This window comes from Erithacus rubecula (genome assembly GCF_903797595.1).
Source record: "Erithacus rubecula genome assembly, chromosome: 1".
NCBI lineage: Eukaryota > Metazoa > Chordata > Aves > Passeriformes > Muscicapidae > Erithacus > Erithacus rubecula.
The window spans coordinates 96985058-97008466 of record NC_136658.1 but is presented as its reverse complement, the minus strand read 5'-3'; the positions used below and the strand labels follow the sequence as shown (position 1 = coordinate 97008466).

The window sequence follows — 23409 nt, the reverse complement described above, 5'->3', positions numbered from 1 at the left end:
TATATGGTCTTTTTTTATCTTGTGTCTTCCAGAACAGTTTAATTGGGATGATTATCTGAAAGAGACTGAATCAGTAGCTGCCCCTCTGCATTGTTTCAGACAGGTATGCCAGATACTATTTTGCAAGTGTGTGTGTATGCATGCCTGTTACAGGATGATCCAGAAAAGCTTTCACATTTAGACTGCTTGCAGACTTCCCATTTGACTTCTTTTGATCTGTAGTTATCAGTAACTTACAGTTTTGGCAGTTACTAGCTGCGGAAGTTTCTTCATTCTTGGTTTCTGCCTCAAGCCAAATTTTGAGGGTTTCATTAAAACTGTATCTTTGAACTCTGTTTTCCTTTAAAAGAAAAGACTAGTTAATGAAAACAGATAGCCTTGTCAGTGTTCAAAAATGTTTTCTACTTTGTTTCAATAATCTTAGCACTACCATGGTTTTAATGAGAATTAAAAATTTGGCTGATTGTCAGAGAAGTTTTTCCTCTGCCCTGTTTTTGAAAGATTTCTTTCAATTCTGTCTAGCTATAAGATGTGTGTGTAGTAGAATATATTCACCACTTTTTTTCTGGTTCTCTAGAATGTTTAATCTTACCTCTTTCTGAACAGAGTGCTTTCTACTTAGGGGTAACAGATACTACAATTAAAAAAAAATCAAGTGGAATACATGAGAATACAAAGGAAATACTTGATTTATAATGAAGGGTGTTTAATGTACTATTTTGTATTACATTATACGAGTTTGATCCTCCCTACCTGATGGTTTGGTATGTGTTTGCAGATGCAGTTTACATCTACCATCTTGTGTAAGCTAATGACCTCCAGTTATTCAGCCCTCTGGAGACTGAGTCAATCTCTTTAGGCATCTTTCTCTCAGTTTTCCCAAGCTGAGGTGTGTCTTGTCTGTGTAAAGTTAAATAGGATTCATTTTGGTCTGTGTGCCCTCACTGTGTTAGGAAGATAGTTGCTAAGGAATTGGATTGTTCAGGTTCATGGAAGTGTAATAGGTGTGACAAGCAGTGCATGTCTAGTTCAGTGGCTTGGACATGTTCTGAATTTTTTTTCTAGGGTCTGTTGGTGGTCTGATTGTACTGCAAATGATACTGGCCTCCAGTGGGGGCCCAAATAAAAAACAGCACAAATTGAATAGTGTGAGATGGAGAGGAGCCATCACTCACTGGAGTCTGAAGCAGCTGTAGGAATGGAGAATAAGGAGAGAGAAACACAGGTGGTAGCATTTCCTCATGCTACATCTTGAATCTCAGCTTGTTCTTTGCTGATGAGGATAAAGGGCAGAGAACCCCTTGCATGCTGCTTTCAGTGAGAGGTGGCTAAAAACCCTGGTGTCCACAGCTCTGAGTGGAGCCCCAGAAATTAATTTCACAGTATGTGTTTTTCACAAGGCTGATGCCTCAGACTCCTCCTGGGTAGAGGCAGAGGGTAGTATATTGTCCCTGGATCTTCCTGAGGTTAATGCCATACACACAGATCATAAACCACCATGACCAGAATAAATGCTCCCCAGGAATATAGCTACTGCAGAAAGCTGTTCAAAAGCCTTTCCATGTGCCTTTCATTCCCTAGTAATGCTCAAAAAGTCTGAACTGAGCAGCCAAATAATGCCTTGAAGAGAGGTGCTTATGTGACGTGCATTGATGGAGATAAATCCAAGTGACCTGGATTGCTTAAGGAGTGTGTGAGTTGGAAAGAAGAGCTTTAATTTATGTGCATAGCAAATTTCAAAACAATTTGCAAATGCAGATTTTCAGGTTTTGACCTTTAAGTAGAAAGTGATATGCAATGGTGATAAGTGCAGAGCTAGATCCTCTCACTACATAATGTCTGAAGACTTTGGAACCTAAAGTGCATGTGCTTTGTGTAGGAATAATATGACTTTTATTGGGTTACACACGAATTGTACATGGCATTATTACTCTGTGTAATGCAGAGAAATATACTGCTGTGGCCAACCAGAAAATAAAGAGCAGAGAGAAACTTAATTTGACAGTTACATCCAGAATCTGTGACCTGTGGGAATTCTAAAAGTTTAAATTTTGTAGTAATTAAAAATTACCTGGGGAACAATAAATTAAAGCCTCTACCATAAATTAAGACACAGACAGCTAATGGAAATTGATTAAAGTATTTATCTTAATTTAGAAGGTATTTTATCTGTTGCTTTAAGTTGTTTTCAGTAACTACTTAAAATTTCAATGCACTTCATATTCCTTTTTCTTGCCCTAGAACTTCTTCCCAAGCAGCTGAAAATTTTCAATGTAAAAGCTCAGTCCCTTGTGGTTTGAGTAGAACTTAAAGCAAAGCTGTTACTGAGTGAGGTTTTGTTATTTCATTCAAAGACGAACTAGCTTGGAGGACTTACCTTTTTAGTAGAACACCTTGAGTTGCTGGTATTTAAACAAGCTCACCTTTTCCACAAAGCAATAAACAAACAAACTCCCCAATTTCTCAATTTCTGTTGCTTTTCCTGGTTGTACAAAATAGCAGCTTGACAAGCAATATCCTGAAATTGAATTGCCCTTTCAATTTAATATGCTTGGGCTCCCCTTTCAGCCAGCCTGCTGTCTGAGTGCAGCACTGGCAGCTGCTCACTGAATTTTGCTCGCCTCTTTGGCTTTTGGGCTCAGGCTCCTCCAGGGCTCCTGCTGTTGATCTGAGGTGTGTTGCAAATAGTGCACCTGCACAATATAGCAAGTAGAGCAAGATGTATTTTGTGGTGGAGAAAAAATACCACTAACACTTGTTGCAGGAGCAGATTTCTTCTTTTCCTGTGTCCACAGACAGGTAAATGCACTTTGTCTGCCTGCTGTGGGATCCCCACCTGACCTGTCTGGGCAGGCACAAGGGGGCATGGGAGTCCTGTGAGAATGAATGCCCATGGTTTTGGTATTCTGCTATGCCTCCTGTATTAGAAGTCAGACTGTGCTAGTCTGGATGGGGTAGCTACTGGGTTTAAATGTCGTGGGCAAGGCTGCTTACAGTTCTGGGTGTCTGTGTTCAAAAACAACTTTGTACTGAAGAGTTGCACGAAAGTTTCCAGGGTGATAGGAGAATAGTCATCATCTCTTGAGACAAATTTCTCTGCTTGACTTATTTACATTGTTGAAAGGTACTGATAAAGGGTCAGTTGTAGCTTTTTATTTGCTAAGGTGCAAAACTAAATGATAGTGTTGGCCAAAAATTCCATCAATAAAATTTAGGCTGGAAATGAGGAGACAACTGGAGAGAATAGTGAGAGGCACTCCATCCCTGTTAGTGTTAATACAAAGTTTTGAATGCCATTAGGTGAAGTAATTTCCTGCAATATGACAGAAGGCAAGTAATCAGCCTGCAATCCAGTCAATCTCTGCCTGTAGTGTGTTAATACAGGAGTAAAAAATACCCTCTTTTTTTCATCTTTAACATGTGAAAAGGTTCTGCCTAAAGACCAAATTGTATTTGTCACATTTCTTTTCCCTGTGCTAATTAAATTATCATGGCATAGTATGTTTATGATTATATTCAGTTCTCTATGAATAAGCACAAGCTACAGTTTTTGTCTTAGCACAGAAGTTTTATACAACTTTAGGTCTGTTTTCTTTCTTCAAAATGTTAACACTAACTAATTTTCTGTCTTCTTTCTTTGTAAAGCTTTTTTTTTTTTTTTTATACAGAAGGGTCCAAATTTTGTTTAGATTTCCAAAATAATGTTACAATGAAGATAATTATTTATTTTGAATTGGGAGCTAATAAACCTTGTAGTTGGGATTTTTTCTTGGATGTGTGTGTTGATTTGTGTATTGGTGTTTGGGTTTTATTTGAGTTGAATATCATCTTTCCTAGTGTCCTTGTATTCTATTCACTCCACTGCTCCCTATCTTTATGTTCATACCTTCATAAAGATTCCCTTTTTAGCATCCTTATCTTTTTAGAAATCAATCATGCTTATGCAGTTGATAGGTTATCCAGCTGCCTTTTCTGACTTGCTGCTAGACACTCAAGATTTAAAAGCTTCTTCATATTTATCATTTTTATGTTAAGTTGGGAAGAAATAAAGCTGTATATTGAACTGGCTGGTAAATTTAGCAACATTAACAACAATAAGAAAAAGTCTTTTAACTTTTATTATAGTCTAGAATTCCGCCTGCAAATGATTTCAAGGTTGGCATGAAACTGGAAGCCCGTGATCCTCGCAATGTTACCTCAGTTTGTATAGCTACAGTAATTGGAATCACTGGGGCCAGGCTAAGGTTGCGGCTGGATGGAAGTGACAACAAAAATGATTTCTGGAGGCTTGTGGATTCCTCAGACATACAGCCCATTGGGACCTGTGAAAAGAAAGGGGGCATGCTACAGCCTCCACTTGGTAAGTAACAAAGCTGCTGAGCCAATGTGTGGAGTATTGCTTTCAGAAAGTCAAATTTACCTTTTTGTCTTGGCAAATTCAATGGGTATGAACATTTCACCAAATCATTCTTTAATTGAAAAAGAGGTAAGTAAACTAATTTTGGCTAAGTGAATTGTGGCTTTTTCTTATTTATTCATTCTTCTGAGATAAGAATGAGCAGTTTTGTTTGTTTTTTTTTTTAATAGGCGCTTAATCATAAATGTGCCCATTCTGTAAATGTTCCCTGACACACAGTCTGCCTTATGCATGATCCATGCATGCTCCTGTTGGGAGCCCTTGGAAACAGCTGGAGAAGGCAAAGTTGCCCTTTTACTGTTCATCAGTTGATCTGAGTTCCATCAGTTCATCAGCACCCAAGAGGCCCCTGTCTGCTGCAGGGCAGTCTGGGTGTTTCCTTGGGCACCGAGCAAATTGATTGTGTTCTAGAACAGGGAGCATAAGGTGGGTTAGTGCAGAATTGCAGCTTTCTGCTCTGAATTTTTACTCTGAGGTAGTAAAAGCAGCACTCCAGAACTCTAGCAATCTGCAGGCTTAGACTGCATGATATTCTCATTGCCTCAAATCAACATATGTTCAGGAATGTCAATTCATCATGGCTGGCTTGTGAGCACAACGAATGCTTGTGAACAAGATACAGCTTTCTTATGCTTAGAAATATCATGTAGAACTTCTTTTGCCTTCCATGAGCATTATGAGTGACAACATTGTCTCCCCAGACTAGGAAATAGTGCTTGAGTTTAGTCTTAATGAGGAGGCTTATTAAATAGGAAATCCTTCCTTATTGTCTGATGAATGGTCAGAGGTAACTTTGGCTGAACTGCTAGAGGTTGTAAAATGTGACATTGCCTTTCTTTTGTGTGATTAACAGGTATATTTAGATCTGCATTCTTGTACTGTATTTGTCCATAGCTTAAACTTCTGTGTATGGAAATATTTAAAGATTTCACAATGATCTGCAAATAGTTTTGCTTTTAAAAAGGAGGAAGAATAATGACTAAAATTTACCTGAACACTCTCTCCCCTGTTATCTTATGATCTTCTGTAATTTTTAGAAGATGTAAGAAATAATAAAAGTAGTAAATTGTAAAAGAATAAGAAATTAAACTGTATCCAGAAATTGATTGCTGCCACTTTTCCATTTTATGGTTATGAATCTACTTCTGGTTTGGTGCCACCAGTAATTCTTAGAGAATTCTCATTGGAGGTTTAATAAGGATAGAAAGGCTTTCTTTCAGTAGCCTCTCAAAAAGCTTGTCATCCTGCTTTGGAAGCAACTTCCAGTTCTTCTATTTGAAAAATGATGTGAAAAGTATCATTTCACTACAGTATGAATCTTAATTTGCATCTGGAGAGACAGACACAGAACAGTTGACATAGCCATTAAAACATTTCACACATATTATAAGGGTTGATTTTTGTGCTGTTGTCCTCCTTCAGAAATACAAGAAAAGCAGTGCAACCAGGGTGCCAGTATAGGAGAATATTGCTTACAATAGATACAATTTGAGGCCAGAAGGTCTTTTTTTCTTCTTCTTTCCAATGGATATATAAAGGTTTCGAATGAAAACACTGGAAATTCCTGACATTGGGGGAAAGCTTCTTTTCTTTTTTTCCATCAGGTTTCTAAGTTTAACCTCTCTGAAGTTCCTGATACAACCTTCTAGACTGAATAAAGTGATACCAATATAAAAAATGGAATAGTATACTTGTTCCTTCAGCTTCACACATGTACAATGTTAAAAATACGGCTTCAGGAGCACAGCAGTTTTTAAAATGTGTTTCTAAACCAGAGTGATGAATAAAACAGCTCTGGTTATGTGTGATGGGGGCAGTTGATTTCTTAAGAGGAGAAACTTTCCATGGCCATCAGTAGAAAGGTTGATGCCTTCTCCTTAGATACTGTTTCTTACTCTTACCTGGCCAGGCTGCCTGCAGTGCAGTACCTAGCAAGCTGTTTCCCTGCACCCAGGCATGTAAGGTTTACCTGCCCTCTGAACAATTGCTGGTAATACAGAAAAGAATGTGAGTAGCACTATTTTGGCCCTCCTGCCCTAGATTTTTCTAGAGATAGGCTGAATTCCAGCAATCAAACATTCTGGCATACCTAGATAAATTTTTGAAAAAGCCTTTTTGGCAATTTTACAGCATCATGTTCCTGGGTAAAGCTGGGAGCTAATTGGGTGTATAATTACCTCCTGTTAGATATTTAACCAACGGATTTTTTTTTTCCTTGGTAGTAGGGAACCTTCTGGATACTAATGTTCCACTTTATCATATTAACTAACTAAAATAGTTCCTCCTACTTGATTTTTACATGGCTTTAATTGTGCATGTTACATAAGGGTTTTGGGAAAGTGATTCTTGCAGCAAAGTGTTCCTGTTCCAGCCACTGTTTTCCATAGGTGAGTTTTTTGTTGTCAAGAGCTTAATGTTCTGAGCAAATTACACTGCAGATTGCATTTTCTCTGGTTTTACCAGGACAACTTAAAGGCCAAATGAAGTTAATTGAAGCTGTTGTTTAGTTGTCACTCCTCTGTCTTGCTTGTATATCTTTTCTGAGCTGCCTGGTTGGGAATATTGTGTTTCAGTAACCACACATGTTCAGGTTTAAAAAGACTCTTGTAAGAAACCAGGCCTGATATTCAGCTCAGTGGTCCCCGAATTATGACACTGTTCATCATTTAGGAACTCTGCTGTAACTTAGGTGTTGCATAAGTAGTTCTGGATTGAAAACTATTTATTTTACTGAAGATAGCCTAAAGCTATGAGCTAAAGAAACACTATAGCATATTATAGCATTTTAGATGAGTAAATTATTTAACTGATCAAGAATTGCAGGTGTGTTCCACCTTTCTACTTAGAGATTTTTAAGACAATTGTTAAAGATCCATTATAAGGGAACTCGTGAACTCTTAGCAGGTTATGGTGCTATTTGCTTTGTGGAAAAAAATTCTGATTTGCTGCATTATGTCTGTTTCTCTGCAAAACTGTTCCAGACATCTAACTGCTAAAGAAGCAGAAAAAAATGTTCACTATGTCTGTTATCTTACTCATTACTTTAAAACATTCATTTGGAAAGCAAAGAAAGCAAAAGGAGTTTTTATTTGCTTTATCTTTTAACTGGAAAATGGTTGATTGTAAGGGAAGATTATCTGGAATAAGAAGGTTTTCAGCCAAACCTTTGTTCTGTTTAAATAAGGTAGTTCATCTAAACAAATATGATTGTTATTTATTATTTTTTTATCCACTTGTTAATGAAGAATAATAAAATAAACTATCCGGTTTATGTTTTTCAATATGATACATGATTTATTAAAATTACTTTTTTTCATTCATTCTTAGGTATTCCTTGTTTTTGTGGCTATTTATGTATTTGTTTAACAAAAAAAATCAAACAGTTGTGCTATTTTTTTGTCTGTGGTTTGGTGAAAAAATAACAAGATTCTCAAAAATAAAAAAGTATCTTCTCAATAAATGAGCTAGAACCTGAAGAGAAAGCAAGGTGCTTGTGCCAGGGAAGTTCCACTGGACCAGAGACTGTGTGGGGCAACCTAATGCTCTCCTGTGCTAGGATTTGCATGTCATTAAATACTAAAAATTAATCTAAATACCTGACATTATGAGTGATTTTTGCAGGCAAGTCACTCAGAATGGAAATGAATTGCACAGCTTCCTGCAGCTACAGCAACATGTTCTTTTCGTAGCTACTTCTATTTCAGCCAAGTCTAAAAAAGAGGGAACAAGGCATTAGTGAAACAGACTTTATAACCTTTTTCTTCTATTGTATTTTACAAACTGAAAGTAGGACCATTTGTTTGGGGCTTTTTTTGTCCTCAGGGTTCCAGATGAATGCATCCTCTTGGCCAATGTTTCTCTTAAGAACTCTCAATGGAGCTGAAATGGCACCTGCAGCATTCTTTAAGAAGGTAAGAAGAAAGGCATTTCTAGTAAACAACAACTTGTTCCATGGTTTAATTTTATTATGAGGATGCTACGATATTACTCTGTTGTCTGCAGCAAAGACAGGGAAGGCAAAAGTATTATTTAAAATGACTTTGAACTGGATTGACATGCTGTAGAACTAGACAGAAAGGAACCTGCTTCTAGTCCACAGAGAGGGCCATTTCTTTACCTGAGCTGAGACTTCAAAGTATGGTGTGCTATTTAGAAAAATTGTGTTTGCTCATTTTTTATCTCATGGATTTTAGATAAAATGCATATTACATTTCTTATCAGCACTGTAGTCATGTGAATGTGCACATTAGTAAAAAAATATTAATAGGGAATGAGACCCATTGGAATGCAGTAGTGCTTGGAAAGGTTTTGTTAAACATTTTCATTGGGCACACAGTCATCATTTAAAATGCAGTGAGAAAGTAGTTGAAAATAGCAGAAAAAGCTATTTGCTTTTTTAAACATAACTCTTGGATAAGTTCCTGTGAAATATGGAAAATTATATAAAACTAACAGTAATATTTAAATGACTTGGTTTAGTTTTTTGTTGAGATGACCCTATTGTCATACTGAGTTGTGTTATGTTTTGGATACTGAGAGTGATACTGAGTATGTCAACAAATCAAACAGTTGGGTTCAGGCTTGCAATCACATCACTTGGTGTTAATTTCATATAATTATAATTTTTCTTAGATAAGATAATATAAATTTGCTAAGGCATGATGAGCCATGTTTCTCAGTGCTAGCCTGCAGCACATCTGAGATGGATAATAAAGTTCTTGAGGCTGAGGATGTAATTTGTGTTCTGTTAGATCACAGCTCCTGCTGTGGAGATAGGCTTATGCCAGTCACATTCACTGGATTTTTGTTTTTCTTTTGTCCACTTGGAATTGGTCTAAGGCCAACTGAGTTAACAGAGGCCTATAAATAATGTCCAATGCTAATGAATTTTTCATGGATTAATTGAGAGGTAAAGCTTTTACCAGACAGTTATCAGTCCCCAGAAATATCCATGCTCTGCAAACCTCTTCTTTATTAGCATGTAATAATTTCATTTTAGTGTCTTGGCTGTCTTGCTGTCCAGACATAATGTATTGGTTGCAACCTATTGCTTATGTAAATACTTTTATCAGGGTCTTTCTGTCATGGAGAATTTTGCTAATTATCCCAGCTGTGTTTGGGGGATTAGAATGAAGATTTTTGTAGTGCAGAAGAGCAAAGGCAAATTTGAAATACAAATACGTTTCCTTGAATGTGTTCCATAACTTCCTGAGAGTAGTGACTAAAAGTAGTAAGAATGTAAAGGAAAAATAAAGGGATAGTACTTAGTTTTGGTTTTTTTTCCAAGGGGTCATAGAAATACAGATATTCTACCATGCTTATTTTTGTAGGAACCACCAAAACCTGTGCCAAACTGCTTTAAAGTTGGAATGAAACTTGAAGCTATAGATAGGAAAAACCCATATCTGATTTGCCCAGCAACCATTGGAGATGTGAAAGGAGATGAAGTTTTTGTTACGTTTGATGGCTGGAGAGGAGCATTTGACTATTGGTGCAGGTGTGATTCTCGAGATATTTTCCCAGTCGGATGGTGTAGCTTGACAGGAGATGCATTACAACCACCAGGGAACAATGGTAAGATGACTAATAATATTGCTTAATTGTTTTTCTCCTCAATTACAGCAGAATTTTAAAAACCAGCTGGCTATATGCAGATAAGACTGAAGATTTGATTTGTGAGTAACAGACCAGGATGAAATGTTGTTGAATTTTCTTTATGTAGCATAAAGCTAATAGAAATTACTGGAAAACAGTTTTTGCCTGTTCATAGTATCTCTGGGAACATGTTTTATTTAATGCTGTTAGGAGGACTTCTGATGACCTCTAATTTTTGTGCTTGTAAAGAATCTTGAATTAGATTTGCTGTTTATTATTGATAGATACATGCTCCTGTTTAGTGATACTAATATATTAGCTGCTGCAGCACTCTACATTATGCTAACTGCTAAGTAAAGTAGTCTTTGCTTCTGTGATGATTGCAGGTCTAAACTATATATTTAGTGTTTCTTCTTTCATACTCAGAAAATTCTGTCTTGTGGCTGCGTATTCTGAATGCTTTGTCATCCTCTTGCCTTTAGGGATGTTTGTTGATCAGATGATAGTGTTTCCAGCTAATGGCCACTTTATAACAAACAACTCTCTACCTTAGAAAGAAGGGCAGTAGCATGAAGAGGGATATCTCTCAGTGTAATCCCTTTGCTGCTCTGGGGACTGCTTTCTGTAGTGTAAGGCTTTTCTGAGCTGTTTGAGCTTTTCTATCCTCATCCCATACAAATTTGTCAGGAAGAGAGGTTTTAAAGAAGAGGAATAGTATTTTAGCTAATTTCTTTATTACCCAGAATAATTTGTTCTCAGTAAGAATTTTCACAGCTGGTGTTAGGTGCGTCAGGAACAAGTAGATTGAATGTAGATTGGTGTCACAGAACTCTCACCAGAAGTGGGAGAGGAACAGAAGCAAGAAGGCAAGAAATCAGTAATGTTTCCTGGCCTTTTCATCCCCATTGTTTTTTTCAGTCTTCTGCTAGCAGATCAGGAACTGTATGGAAAATCTAATTGGAATTAGTTAAAGGTACCACTGCAACCTTGCTCTCACCTGCCTGTCTGAAGTTGCTGCCAGGGGTATAGTACCTGGAATCGAGTTTAGTCCATTCTGGCAGGTTTTGGCAAAGGAGTAACTGTGTGTGTAGCTGTCCAAAATGATCTGCTGGTAGAAAGCTGCAGTGAGAGAAGGGAAAGTCAAAAGATGGGGATGATGTACATTTGATGAAAAGTCATCTAATAGGTACCACACTGACCTTAATGTTTCTGTGCTCCCAATCTCTAAAGTGTCTTTCTCAGCTTCTTCAGCAGGTGCACCTTGTCTTTGAGATCATGAATGAGACATGTTATTACACTTAAGTTAATTATTTCTTTACTGTGGGGTGACTATGCATTGGAACAGATTGCTCAGAGAAGTTCCAGAGTCTCCCTTACTGGAGATAGTCCAGAACTGTCTGGACACAATCCTGTGCAGTGTGCTCTGGGGTAACCTTGCTTAAGCAGGGAAGTTGGACCAGATGACCCACTGTGGTCCCTTTCAACCTGACCTATTCTGTAATACACAAGAGAGGCTGTGCAAATAAGTAGCATAGAGTTTTTAAAACATATTTTTGTGACAGTTTAGATTGCTGAGTCCAATTTCATCTTCTGGAAAGAAGATTATTAAATTGTTTAGTCTACTCCAATTTCACTGCTGGAAAGCCTGTGATATTTTGAGGTAAGACATACCTCAATAATCAGGCAAGAATTTTTTCTTGCCTGATTAGTCTTGGTAGAGCTCAAAGTTGTTTCAAAGCTGGTTATGTAATCCAGTTCTTCAGGTAATAAACCAAACAAAATTCAGACTTGAAATATCTATCCAGGCAGGATACTATTGATTCCTAATGAGAAAATAAAACACTCTAGGCATTAACAAAATCTGAAGCAATGTTCTTACTGACTTGTAGTTAAAACTGAGAATTTTGGATATGTAATAGAAACTAAGTGCAAAGAGTTTCAGGCTGGAGTGTTTATTTTTGAATCCAAAATGAGCCCAAAGTTAACTGCAGTTTTATTGAAATTGTGTATTTATTTTTTCTCCATTCTGAGCATAAATAATTTGTTATTTATGTTTTGCTTTGTATTATTTTTATTTATATTATATTTTATGTTTGTATGTGTTATACACACTTGTTGAATTGACATATCTGGATGAAATATTTTTTTCTCTGATCTTAAGATTTTCACTGTTGAGTCATTAAAGAACTACAATGACAATCCTTTATTAAAATGTAAATAATAACTTCAAGAAGAGTAAAATCAAGTAGTTTCAATTCAGAAATATGATGATTTCAGGATTCTTCATTTTGTCATACTAACATAGACTACTCCTGTTAAGGGAAAAAATATGACAAGTGCTACATTGCAGGGGTTTGCTTGGAGTATTGAAGTGTTTTTCTAGTCTGGACCTTTTTCCTGCTGGTTACCTCAATATTTCTGGCTTGAATTTCTGCAACAGAAAGTGAAAATAATTGAGGCTTAAGAGTGGCTGAATTCTAGAGTGAATATTAAAAGTACTCTTTATTTTTGTATAGCTAAAAGCATTTAAATGTGTTAAATCACTACTTAGAGGGTTGGCAAAAAAAAAAAAGCCTCAGATTTTAGTGAACATGCAAAGCCAATATCCTGCAATCTAAGTATGAAAGCAATAAAGGAAGCTTTATTCATACCTAGGACAATAATTTCCTGCCATGAAATGTCTAATTTATCCTATTTATTCCTGCCATTTTGGAGTCTAATTTATCCTTTTGAAAGAGAGAGAAAATGCAGTAGGAGACAGTATGAAAATCAGGGAAGGTTTTATTTCAGCTGTCTACTGTCATAGCCTTTTAGGATGCCCAGAGAGAATGTAGGACCTTTGCCATGGGAAGTGTTTAAGAACAGGCTTCTAGGATGTGGGGGAGTTTGTTCAGAGCAGATTTTGTGTTATTTTTGCTGTTTATAACTGTATCTTCTGTACCTCTCATTGGTATTAGACAGCTCATGAGCTAAGATAAAAGATAATACAGAGATGTTAGGTGAAAAGTTGTTTTAGACCAACTGCTGATAGCCTTCAGGTCCTAATATTTGTGTTTATATTTTGTCCTTATCAAAAGGACCTGGCTGGATGTGTGCACAGTGGTATAAAAAGTACCATTTGATATTTATACTATCAGAAGCTGTTCTTGCCTAATACTGTAGTTTGTGTCATTAGAAATACCTCTGATAGTACATTGGTTATGTGTGATTTGATTTCAGTGCTTGATGTTGGCTTGGCCCACTTCCTCAAGGTTAACATTTTAAGGATGCAATAGATTGTTTTCTCTGTGTCTCTGATTTGAATGCTTTTAGGGATGACTAGTTACACATAAACAGTGTTGTGAAAAGTAACTAATGAAAGAGATTGACATAGTAATGACTGCTGGACCAGTCTGAAGGACCATCTGCTCCTGAAGGTTGTCTCCAGGACTGGCTGAGAGCAGATGTCTGAAGAAAAGCATAAGCACAGATTTGCACAAGTGTTCCTAGTATCTGTCCATCTACAGCCCAGCACCTTCCAAGCCCAGAATAATGCTTTAATGCTGATTACCTTCTCAGGTACTCAGCATAAAAGGGGAGGAACTTGATCTAACCTGTTCTATTGTATACTGGAGCCATCTGAACGTTTAGCACCTACAACATCCTTTTTAGCACCTACAACACAAGGTGTTCTCTACTATATTTTTTGTTGATAAACTGTTGATATAAACTTACTTGCTGGTAGTTTCATTTGTTGTTGTTGGATTCTTGTACTGAAACAGGTTCTTGTACTTCCAATACTTTTACAGGAAGATTTTAGTTTTGTTTTTCAGGGATCAGTTTTATTCCTCTGGCCACCTTTGTTCTTCTTAACTGTTTTTTCCTTTTCACTTACAGCATTTTGAGCCACTGGGTCCAGAAGTGCACAATATATGGAAACTTAGTGATATAGTGGCGCCTTCTGTTATGTTTTTGTTCCTCTCATGATTATTCATTAATTGGTATTTGGAATTTTTTTTGCTTTTACTGATATTGTGTGCTTCCTTGGAGTGAGTATGAATGCAAAAAAAAAAAAAAAAATCAGTCTTGTTGCTTTAGTCTTACCTTCTCCATTTTCTTTTTCTGAAATTTGGTCATCTCTTGGGTCCATGTAACTTCTGCTTTTGATATACTTTAAAAAGGCATTTAAAGTTTTGTATCTTTTGCATGTTTTTTTATTCACTATTTTTTGTAGGCCAAATGTGTTCTACTTTTCTATTTAACCACAATAGATTGTAATTTTTACTTTGCTCAGTTGAATAAGAGAAATCTATTATTATACCCAAGAACATTCTTCGTATTCTTGTATTGCTCTGTTGCTCATTGCATGACTTATGATTGAAGTAGGCAGCAGGTGACTGGAGAATATCAGAACAATTTCTATTTGCTGGTTCTGTATAAATTCGTTTTACTGTTTAGTTATTACATGTAAATGGCAGTTACTTAGGCAACCCACATTTTTATTTATAATAGAAGTAAAACCTTTTCTGTAAAAGAGAGAATGACTAGGGACAAACCATGTGGGAAACAAGTAAGTACTTTCACCTGCAAAGATTGATTTCAGTATTAAGTAGTATCTATCATTTAGATGTGAACAGCATCTGGAAAGAGAGGGATCAGTTTCTACATATCCATGATCCCCTCAGCCTTATGAAGCTGGATTTTTGAAGGATAAAGATGATACAATGAACTCAAAAAGCTGGAACTGCTCTCCGTGCTCTAAAAATTTGGGAGGCCAAAGGAAGATGATAAAATAATTCTAAAAAACCAAACCAAAACCATGATACACTGTAGCTTTTACCCTTGGTCATTTTCCTTTTTTCCTTCTCCTGTGTCTCCTTCTCTTCCACACCCCGTGTCCCCTCATTGATTTTCTCCTAATTTAATGCATTTATTGTCAGTGAGAGCAATCTTCTTTCATTATGCTAATCAGCATGTTGATGTTAAAGGTCTCCTTCTAAAACTGTCTCTAGCAGTATGACTAGTACAGGCTTAAGCAGAGATTTAAAAGTATCTTATTTGTCTATTTTATGATTTCTTACTTTTATTTAATTTTCAGTCATGTTCTCAATGTTTACTTTGTGCAGATTTTACCAATCTAGATACTGGAGATGGTCTTCTCTGTTGCTGATGAAATTACATGAAAATAGCTGTGTTATGTTTTCAGCTGAGTTGTGCACAAATATGCAGCATCAATACAAACCAAAGTATTACCCTGTTTGCTGATGAAACAGAAGAAGTGTTGAAACTTTAGACAGAGCTGCAGTTAGATCTGTGAAGACTGTTGTTTAGAGTAGCCAAAAAAAATCAGATAAGCATTGTAATTAAGTTTCATTAAAGAAAAAAAAGGTGAAGTGGTATAATTTCATACTGCTGGAGGTTTTATTTTTCTGTCAGTGCAGCCAGCTTCTCTTCACAAGCAGATCACAGTAGTTAAACCAGGCACACACAGTAAGCAGATTTATGCTGTCTTCAGAATTGCACATGAAAAACTCCTCAGTGCTTCAGGCTAAAACCTGATTTGCCACATTCTCTCAAATGTTAAGGTTTTTTTTATTTGGTATTAATGTTTCTTGACATCTTGCAGCAAGGCTTGGATAGTGTTGCTACAGGGCAGTAATCACTTAAGAAAAAATAAAAGTTTAGCCTTTGCCAAAGATGTGATCTTATTGTAAGTCTGGATTCCTCATCATTTTACTATGTTTATTTATAAGGTAATTGCAATTTTCTTGTAAATTGCAAGTACTCCAACACATGTATTTTTGACTGCTACATGGATTTTTTTGTTATTTGCTCTTGTTGGTATCTAATGGACACTGTGGGTATTTCAGTATACTCTAAACAGAAAGTTGTACTACTGTACAGACCTCCCAACTGCAGCTTGTGTAATAGAAAACCCTACTCCTGTGGGGACTAAGCAGTAAAGAGTTACTAACCTAGTTGTGCCAAGCCACAGCACATTATTGTGGTGCCCTACTAGTGGATGGGATTGAATGGATATTTTCCAAATCTGTGTTAATAAGTATAAGTTGTGTTCAGAGTATCAGTGCTGTCATTGAGATGCTGAGACAAAACAAATTGTGGCATTGTACTATCCATGCTCTGTGTGTCTTTTTTCCTTCCCCAGAAGCTTACTGCTTTTTATTGTCTCATTTTGGGCCTAGCTTTCATCCTGCTTATGCTGTTTGGGGAAAAATAATGGCAAAACCAGGGCAGAATGAGTAATGATTAGGTGAAAAGTCAGGGTGTTAAATTTGTACCCAATGTGAAGAGCTGGGCTTTGTCAGGCTTATTGACAGATTCATCATCAGCACATGTAAGTTCACTTCAGGTAATTCAAGTTGATGCTGTTTTGATAGTTCAAGTTATTTGCTTGCACTCTTCCTTGCCAGAACCTCCTTTCCTTCCAGATTATCAATCAAATATAGGATTTTTTGTTGGCTTTTGTCCGGTTTGGAATTTTTGCTAATGTGGTCACAATGGCAATGCTTGTTGAAGGGTGAGACTGGAACCTGGCTTTTCACAGTTCTTGGTTTCTGAGGATTAAGTGAACAGATCTTTCAGGAGTCTTTTGTTTGTTTTGCCTATATCCCCAAGTCCCACATATCCCCTGCCCCATCTCAGCTTGTAAAAGTTATTTGTTTTGGAAGTCATGTGTCTTTTGGTTAGCAGTGGGTTTTAAAGGATCTTAAATCAGTGGTCAGTTCTTTAGGGGTGGCTTGTCTACCTCCTGAAAATGTGGGAGACTGGGGAGTGGGAGTGAAGGTGCTGCAGTGTTGCCTGGGGAAGGCACTGGGAGAAGAATCTCTTTCTTTTATCCATTTTTGTCTTACATTGCTTGGCAGCCTCCATTTTATCTTTCAGTCCTGTGTAAGGTAGGCTAAAAATTTTTTGCAGAAGACAGAGACTTTTTATTTCTTTTATAATATTGGTAACAGAAACTAAAATCTGGGAAGAAGAACATTTCAAGCTGTAGTGTCCATGTCTTGCCAAGGTGGATGTTGAAGTTTCCAAGTGTGATGTTGCTTTTTAGATAGCAGAATAATGACTTATAACTGATTTTGTATCATAGCAACATAGCAATTAGTATCTTACAGCTACCTCATAACCAGAAGTGATCCAAACAGATAGGAAGAGGTGAAATGTGTTACTGATAGTTACGCTTTTGCATGGCTCTGTTGTTCAATTGAGACATAAGGACATAAATTTTTATAATCCTTGGCAGTAAGCTGTTTTGAAAAATTGCTAATCTTTTCCACTTTCTTTGCCAGTTGTCAAAACTGGCATGATAATAACTGACTGTATTAAAGAAGGTTAATGTTATAGTTAAAACTTCAGGCTAGAATTCAGGAGATATGTTTCCATTACTTTTCCTGTGGAATGCTCACATGGATTTAGGGTTCCTAAATCTCTTTGTCTCATTTTTTTTTTGTCTGTACATGACAGAAGGACAAAACTTTTATATTCTCAGAAGAACATTGGGTTTATATATTGGGTGGGCATAGGAACAATACTACAGTACAAATAGAATAATTTCTGTCTTAAAGAAAACTCTGGTTTTAAAAGTGAACTACCCTTTTTACTGGTCTAATTGGCACCTTCAGCTCAATTCTGTACAATTCTGTGTTCACATGCATGGCAGTGAGCCCCTCTTGCTTTTTGTCATTTCCCATCAGCTGTTTTAAGTCTTGTCTTGTAATTGCTGTTCCGTGACACTAACTGAATGGGAGATTTATAATGTTTAAATATTACAAATCTGAAGCTTTTTTTCCCCTGCTTTCCATAAAAACATGGAGTGATACTGTCACTGCTGATTATTTGAGGGAATTTTACTAATTAGAATTGCATGAGAATTCAGGCTTTTGAGCTGTCATCTGTTCCATCCCCTTCCTAAGTACTGGAGGATTCAGTAGCTTCATATTTCACAGTTGTCCTAAATATCTTACTTATTCTGGCAAGAGATCTTGGAGATAACATTCTGGGGTCAAATTCTGCCTGTGTCTGGGCAGTTTTTCTGCTTCTGGAAGCAGAGCTTGGCCCTTATGTAAGGTGTAACCTTTTGGGTCCTTTTCATGCAGATGAGCTCAGTTGATTGCAGTGGATCTGCCTGTTTCAGTGAGAGGCTGAGTTGTGACCATGCATCTCCAGATTGTGAGTTCCAAGATACAGGATTTGGGGTTTTTCGTACATTAAATGTAAAATTTGCAGGTGTTGAGATTCTCACAGAACTGTGGAGGGGGGGAAGAAAGAATGTTTTAAAGAGAAGTATTTGAAAGTATGAAAGCTGAGTTGCATGAAGGACCATATACCTATCTATAGCCCACACAAACAGGGCAGTATAATTAGAGCTCTGTGAACTTTAAAAGCACTGCTTAGTTGCTAACATTTCTATGGTAAAGTGTATCTGTGTAGTGTGACCTCTGTTCTTCAGTTATTGCAGGTGCCTGTACAGGTTTGGGCTCTAAACAAGATATTTGGGAAGGAAAGCCGTGTAATGCATCCTATTCCTGAAACTGGAGTTGTGGATATTTGTGTAGATGAGCAACATGACACAAATGCTTGATTTTGTTTGTGCAAATGAGAGGGCCTTTGTGATGCAAAGCAGCATCCTCAAAAGGCAAATGTGCTTTTTGGTTGTAAATATTCCAGCTAAATACTGCAGTAATTGCAAGCAGAGCTTGGCATTTTTCCTCTCTATTCTCTTCATCGTTATATTTTAACAAGTTCTCATGAGACTATTAAAATGTCTTAGTTTTTGGAACATGTGGCCTAGTGGGGATAACTCTGTCTACAGATGCAGTGGGTTGGCAGCTTGATTTTGCATGTCTTTTCATTTCCCCCCAGATCCTGTGACCCAGTGTAACCTTTGGTGTCCCTCTGAAGGCCGGGGTGAGGGAAGTATGAGCAGGTGACTGATGATCACTGTCAATACAGCCTGCAGACAATATGGGAATTACTTTAGCAGTCCCACTCCCTTGCACTCCCCCCTTCCTCTCTTAAATCAACAAATGCAAATAGCAGCTTCCTCATTTGCTCCTATCTCTGGGAGGCTGCCCAGGCAGCATGGGCTTTGTTGCAGTCCTGCCTATTAAGAAAAGCAGCTTCAGCCCTAGGCAGAAGGAAAAATACCAAGTGGGACCTGATCCCCCCTGCCCCCTTAATGGTTAATACTGCTCATATTTGGTCCTCTGGCATATACAGGTAGGAAGATGCTGAGACAAGGTAGTGCTTGATGTGTGTGGTTCAAGAGGGCAGCATGAAGTGGCTGGAGCTGTTTGTATTGTTACTCTTTGTCCAGTAAATGTCCTTCTGGAAGGGAATAGGGATTGCCCAGTGTCCAAAACTCATACCTGTGCTTCTAGAACCTGTTGACTTGAAAGTAGTGTGTATTTAGCAACAGCTGTGTCTTTACTGTGTGAGAATAGAAGTGCATTTGCTAGATTTCAGCATAGGCAGAAACACAAAGAATTTGTTAAACAGCATTTCTTTACATGGTCATGATTGTTTTGTTCTATGTATAGTTGTGTGGCACAAATAAATAAAAATAGCTGCATTTTATATTGTTGCAAGTATAATACAATATGTAGCATTGTATTGTACAGCATACAGTTGATATTGTTTTGCTTTCTAGATATACAGCTTAACATGAATTGTTCAGCAATTCAGGAACATAAGAGTAATGCTGTGGCAGCATTTGGTTAAAATTCTGCTCGTCTTATTTTAAGCTGTCAGTGCATATGAAAATATGTTTGGCATACATAAATAAAAGGAAAGTGATCACTTTATTCATCCACAAGGTGGTCCTTCCCACATACCTAAGGATATCAGGTCTGCATTTGATGTATTAGGGTTGCAACCAGCCATAATGAAGAGATTTCTTCTGAACTGCCATTTAGGAATATTAGATTAGTAAATGAATCAGGCAAGGAGCAATGTATGTAAATGCTCCTACTGCTTTAGAAATGTGTCAGCAGTACTTGTATTTTATAAGAAGTCTGTGTGCAGTGTGTATTTAATCTTACAGTGACATTTTCTATTGCAAATACTTAAACCTTTGACTCCTGAATAAAGATACAGAGTTAAAGAAAGTTGCAAAGCAATATTCTGGACTCTTTAAGTTGAATATGACTCACAGAGCTAGACATTTAAATGGTTACTCAGTCTTTAAATATTTTATTTTCTCAATCTCTCATTTCAAAAGTATCTTTCTATTTTATTTTCTGTTTTACTTGCTTGACAGAAAGCTTCAACATGCTAATGTTTTCAGGGAAGAAAGATTCCAAATTCACAAAAATCCAGAATTAACAGCCCCCTATGCTCCATTTCCAGTATGAATTAGTCCTTAGAATCAGGCAGTGGTGACCAACACAGTCAAGGCCTGCTTTAATTCTAACTTACAATGTCAAAAAATTTCCCTGTTTCATCTTCTGCTTACCTGTCCTGCAACTTATGCATCTGTCTGCCTGCCAGCAGCTGGGCCAACAGAATGGAGTATTTGTTGGCCACAGGGACTTAGTATTTGCTTTTTGTTGGCCACAGGTGTTGCTGTAGCATGGTGCAGTACATCTTTTCATTGAGGATATGCCCTCATTTTCTGTTTGGCATCCTTTTTGAGTTCTAATCTGTACATGGCAAGGGAATTGGTAAAACCATCATTATTTCAGAGAAGAGCAGGTTGGGTGGCAATTACCTGTTTGTTAGGAAGTTTTAATTGAATGAAATCTGGTTACATCTTAGAACCTCACACCAGATTATAATGCTGTCACATCATATACATATTGGAACATATCCAAGTGGATATCTGTTGGGATCCCATATTGGATTAGAATGGGAGACTAGCCCATCTCATGGGAGAAAATCACTTCGATGTTAAGAATGAAGAAAAGTCATACTTTGTGTTTGATTTTTGGAATCCCTTCTTCAAAATGGCACCAGGTAGAAAAATCTGAGTATAGTTATGTGAGCGTAACTTTCTAAACCAGCATCTCAGACAAATATTTATTAAAGATATTTTGCCTGTCATCAGTTTCTCCTTGTCACTGGGATGATTTTCCCTGCTATTCAAAGTTGTTTTGTAGCTCCCTAGAAGTAGTTTGCATGTCTTGTAATTGTGGAAACTGCTCTTAGTGGAAAAGGGATGTTTTATAGGCTGTATAATTTGTGAAGTATTTTTGAAGGCCTTCTTGATGAATGGCACTTTATAAATATTGTAATTCAATTATGGGAAGTGTTTATAAGGTGAGTGGATTAATTCTTGAGTTTTTTTCCCCAGTTTTTATTTGAATGTTTTTCTCTTAGGAAAGTCCCTCTAAAAGAATGGATACAAAGAGTTCTCTCTTTGGCTTCAATGAAGTTCTATAGTTTCATGCCAACCACTTAAGTTCAAAGTAAAAAGTATATTCATTTTACAATGTAAATTGTGCAGTACACTTTTATTTTTTTTAAGCCTTTGTTAGAAAAGTTGCTTTCCATTGTTCATTTTGAGGTTTTTCCCCCCCTTCCCTTTTGTTTTTGTTTTTCCTCAGTTTCCATTACAAAGAGCAGTGCAAAAATCCAATCTTCCCCTTCCAAAGTGACCCGGCGTTCAATGCAGTCTCCACAGAAATCTGCTCCGGTACCAGCGCAGCGGGGCAGGAAACCAGGTCGGGGCAAACCCCCTGGACAGTCTGCAGTTCCCAAGAAGGGCAGGTCTCCTAAAAATATTCCCCTGACAAAAAGCACCTCTCATACTGAAAATCTTAAAACAAGGAAAAAAAGTTTAAAACCTGGAAAAAAGGTTAGTCCTTATCTACTACTTTATTTTATATTGCAAAATTTTGTAGTGAGATTTTTTTATTATTATTACTTAATTTTCTGTCTTCAGCCTTCAGGGCTTTACTGTTTTCAGCAATTGATTACAAGAACAAATTTAGAATAACTTTTCTGGAATATTTTAGTATAAGATCCTGTGGATTATTTTATTCCCAAACAAGATTGCTGTTTTATTTGTGAGTAATTGGTGTTGAAAAATGCTGTTCTGAAATAGAGACAGGGAAGCCTTTAAGGTTTTTACTTTGGATTAGTTTGTTACTGAATCATATATATAGCTTGCAGTTTTTGGTTTTTGGGTTTTTTTTTTCAGGTCTGGAAACAAAGAATTAAAAATAGCTTGGGCTTTGTTGTGTAATTTAGGCTTCTTAAGCATACAGCTGGATTTGCCAAATGAATCTCATGGATACCCCCTAATCCTGGAGCTTCTAGCATAAAGCAGGAAGCTTCTTTTTCTCTAGATGTGGGCCTGATTCTGCCCTGGTCTGAAAGGCATGATGCCTTTCTCCCTGCCCAGCTGAGGGAGAGAGTGTTGGCAGCTGCCTCCAGCTTCAGCTCTGGTGGAGTGTTTGGTCAGGTACACACTGGAACTGCTGTCCCCTCACCTCACCTCCTGCTGCCACTGGCACCAGCGCTGGTGGATGACCAATCTCTGAGTGAGCCAGGTCAGGCAGCTCAGCTGGTAGACAGCACAGCATCCATCCCTCCTATCCTTCTTCATCTGCTCCACCTCAAAAAAGCACCAATGCTACAGCTGCTGCAAGGAAGAATAGGACCACAGCAGGGCAGGCTTAGGGCAGTTTGGATTGCCATGGACATATAGTCTGTTTTCTGAGGCTTGCTCATGAACAGCAGGCTGTCCAAGAAGAGTGGCAATCCTGTAATGTCTTTCCTCAGGCAATTTAAGTCTGTCCTTGTGCTCCTTCCTGCTTGCATCACTAGTGAGGAGGTGGGTGGCAGTGCTTTTTCCTGGTGTTTCTTAGGGGGGTTTTTTGTGTTCATTCCCCTTTCCTCCCCACAAGAATCAAAAAGTATAAGTTTTGGGTCTTTTCTCTTCCATTCTGCATCAGTGTGAGTGGTGGGATCTATTCCTAATAGTGTGTGGGAGGAAGTGGAGTAATAGCAAGGTAGTGATTCTCCCTTCCAGTGATTGTGCTGGTCAGTGTGAAGTGCTAGTGAAGTAACATTAGAGAATAGCCAGGAGCTCTAGTATGGAAATGGAAGCAGCACTTTGCTGAAATTATCATGACAAGATAAGAAATAATTTTGAGAGCTGAGCACTCTGCTGCCTGCCCTTTGCAGTCAGACATCCAACTGGTAGGCAGCTGATGGAATTGGTCTTCAGTTTTGTTTTTCTTTTAGTTGGTGTATAAAAATGCACAGTGACAGAGATTAAAGAGGAGAAAGGTGCTCCTATACAGGCTTAGGTGGTGAGTGGGGTGTCCTTAAGTCTGGACAGGGCTTTAAAGGATAGCATTGAGCACAGGACTGTTGTATCTTAAGATCTTATTCAGGTGTGTCAGGATGTGCACTTGCATGTAAGAATTTGGTCCTCTAGCTCTCATTAAAAA

The 23409-nt window shown here is 37.5% G+C and overlaps 1 protein-coding gene across 10 annotated transcripts in view; it reads left to right on the top strand.

Moving 5' to 3' along the window:
* The window catches only part of SCML2 (Scm polycomb group protein like 2), a 71131-nt gene that overhangs the window by 25732 nt on the left and 21990 nt on the right, over window positions 1–23409 (top strand). For all 10 annotated transcript variants that reach the window (XM_079323521.1, XM_079323518.1, XM_079323520.1 and 7 more), the window contains 5 exons: window positions 33–103; window positions 4126–4360; window positions 8240–8328; window positions 9748–9991; window positions 21556–21806. In XM_079323521.1, the coding sequence (XP_079179647.1) occupies window positions 33–103; window positions 4126–4360; window positions 8240–8328; window positions 9748–9991; window positions 21556–21806 (890 nt within the window). The remainder of the gene's footprint in view (window positions 1–32; window positions 104–4125; window positions 4361–8239; window positions 8329–9747; window positions 9992–21555; window positions 21807–23409) is intronic.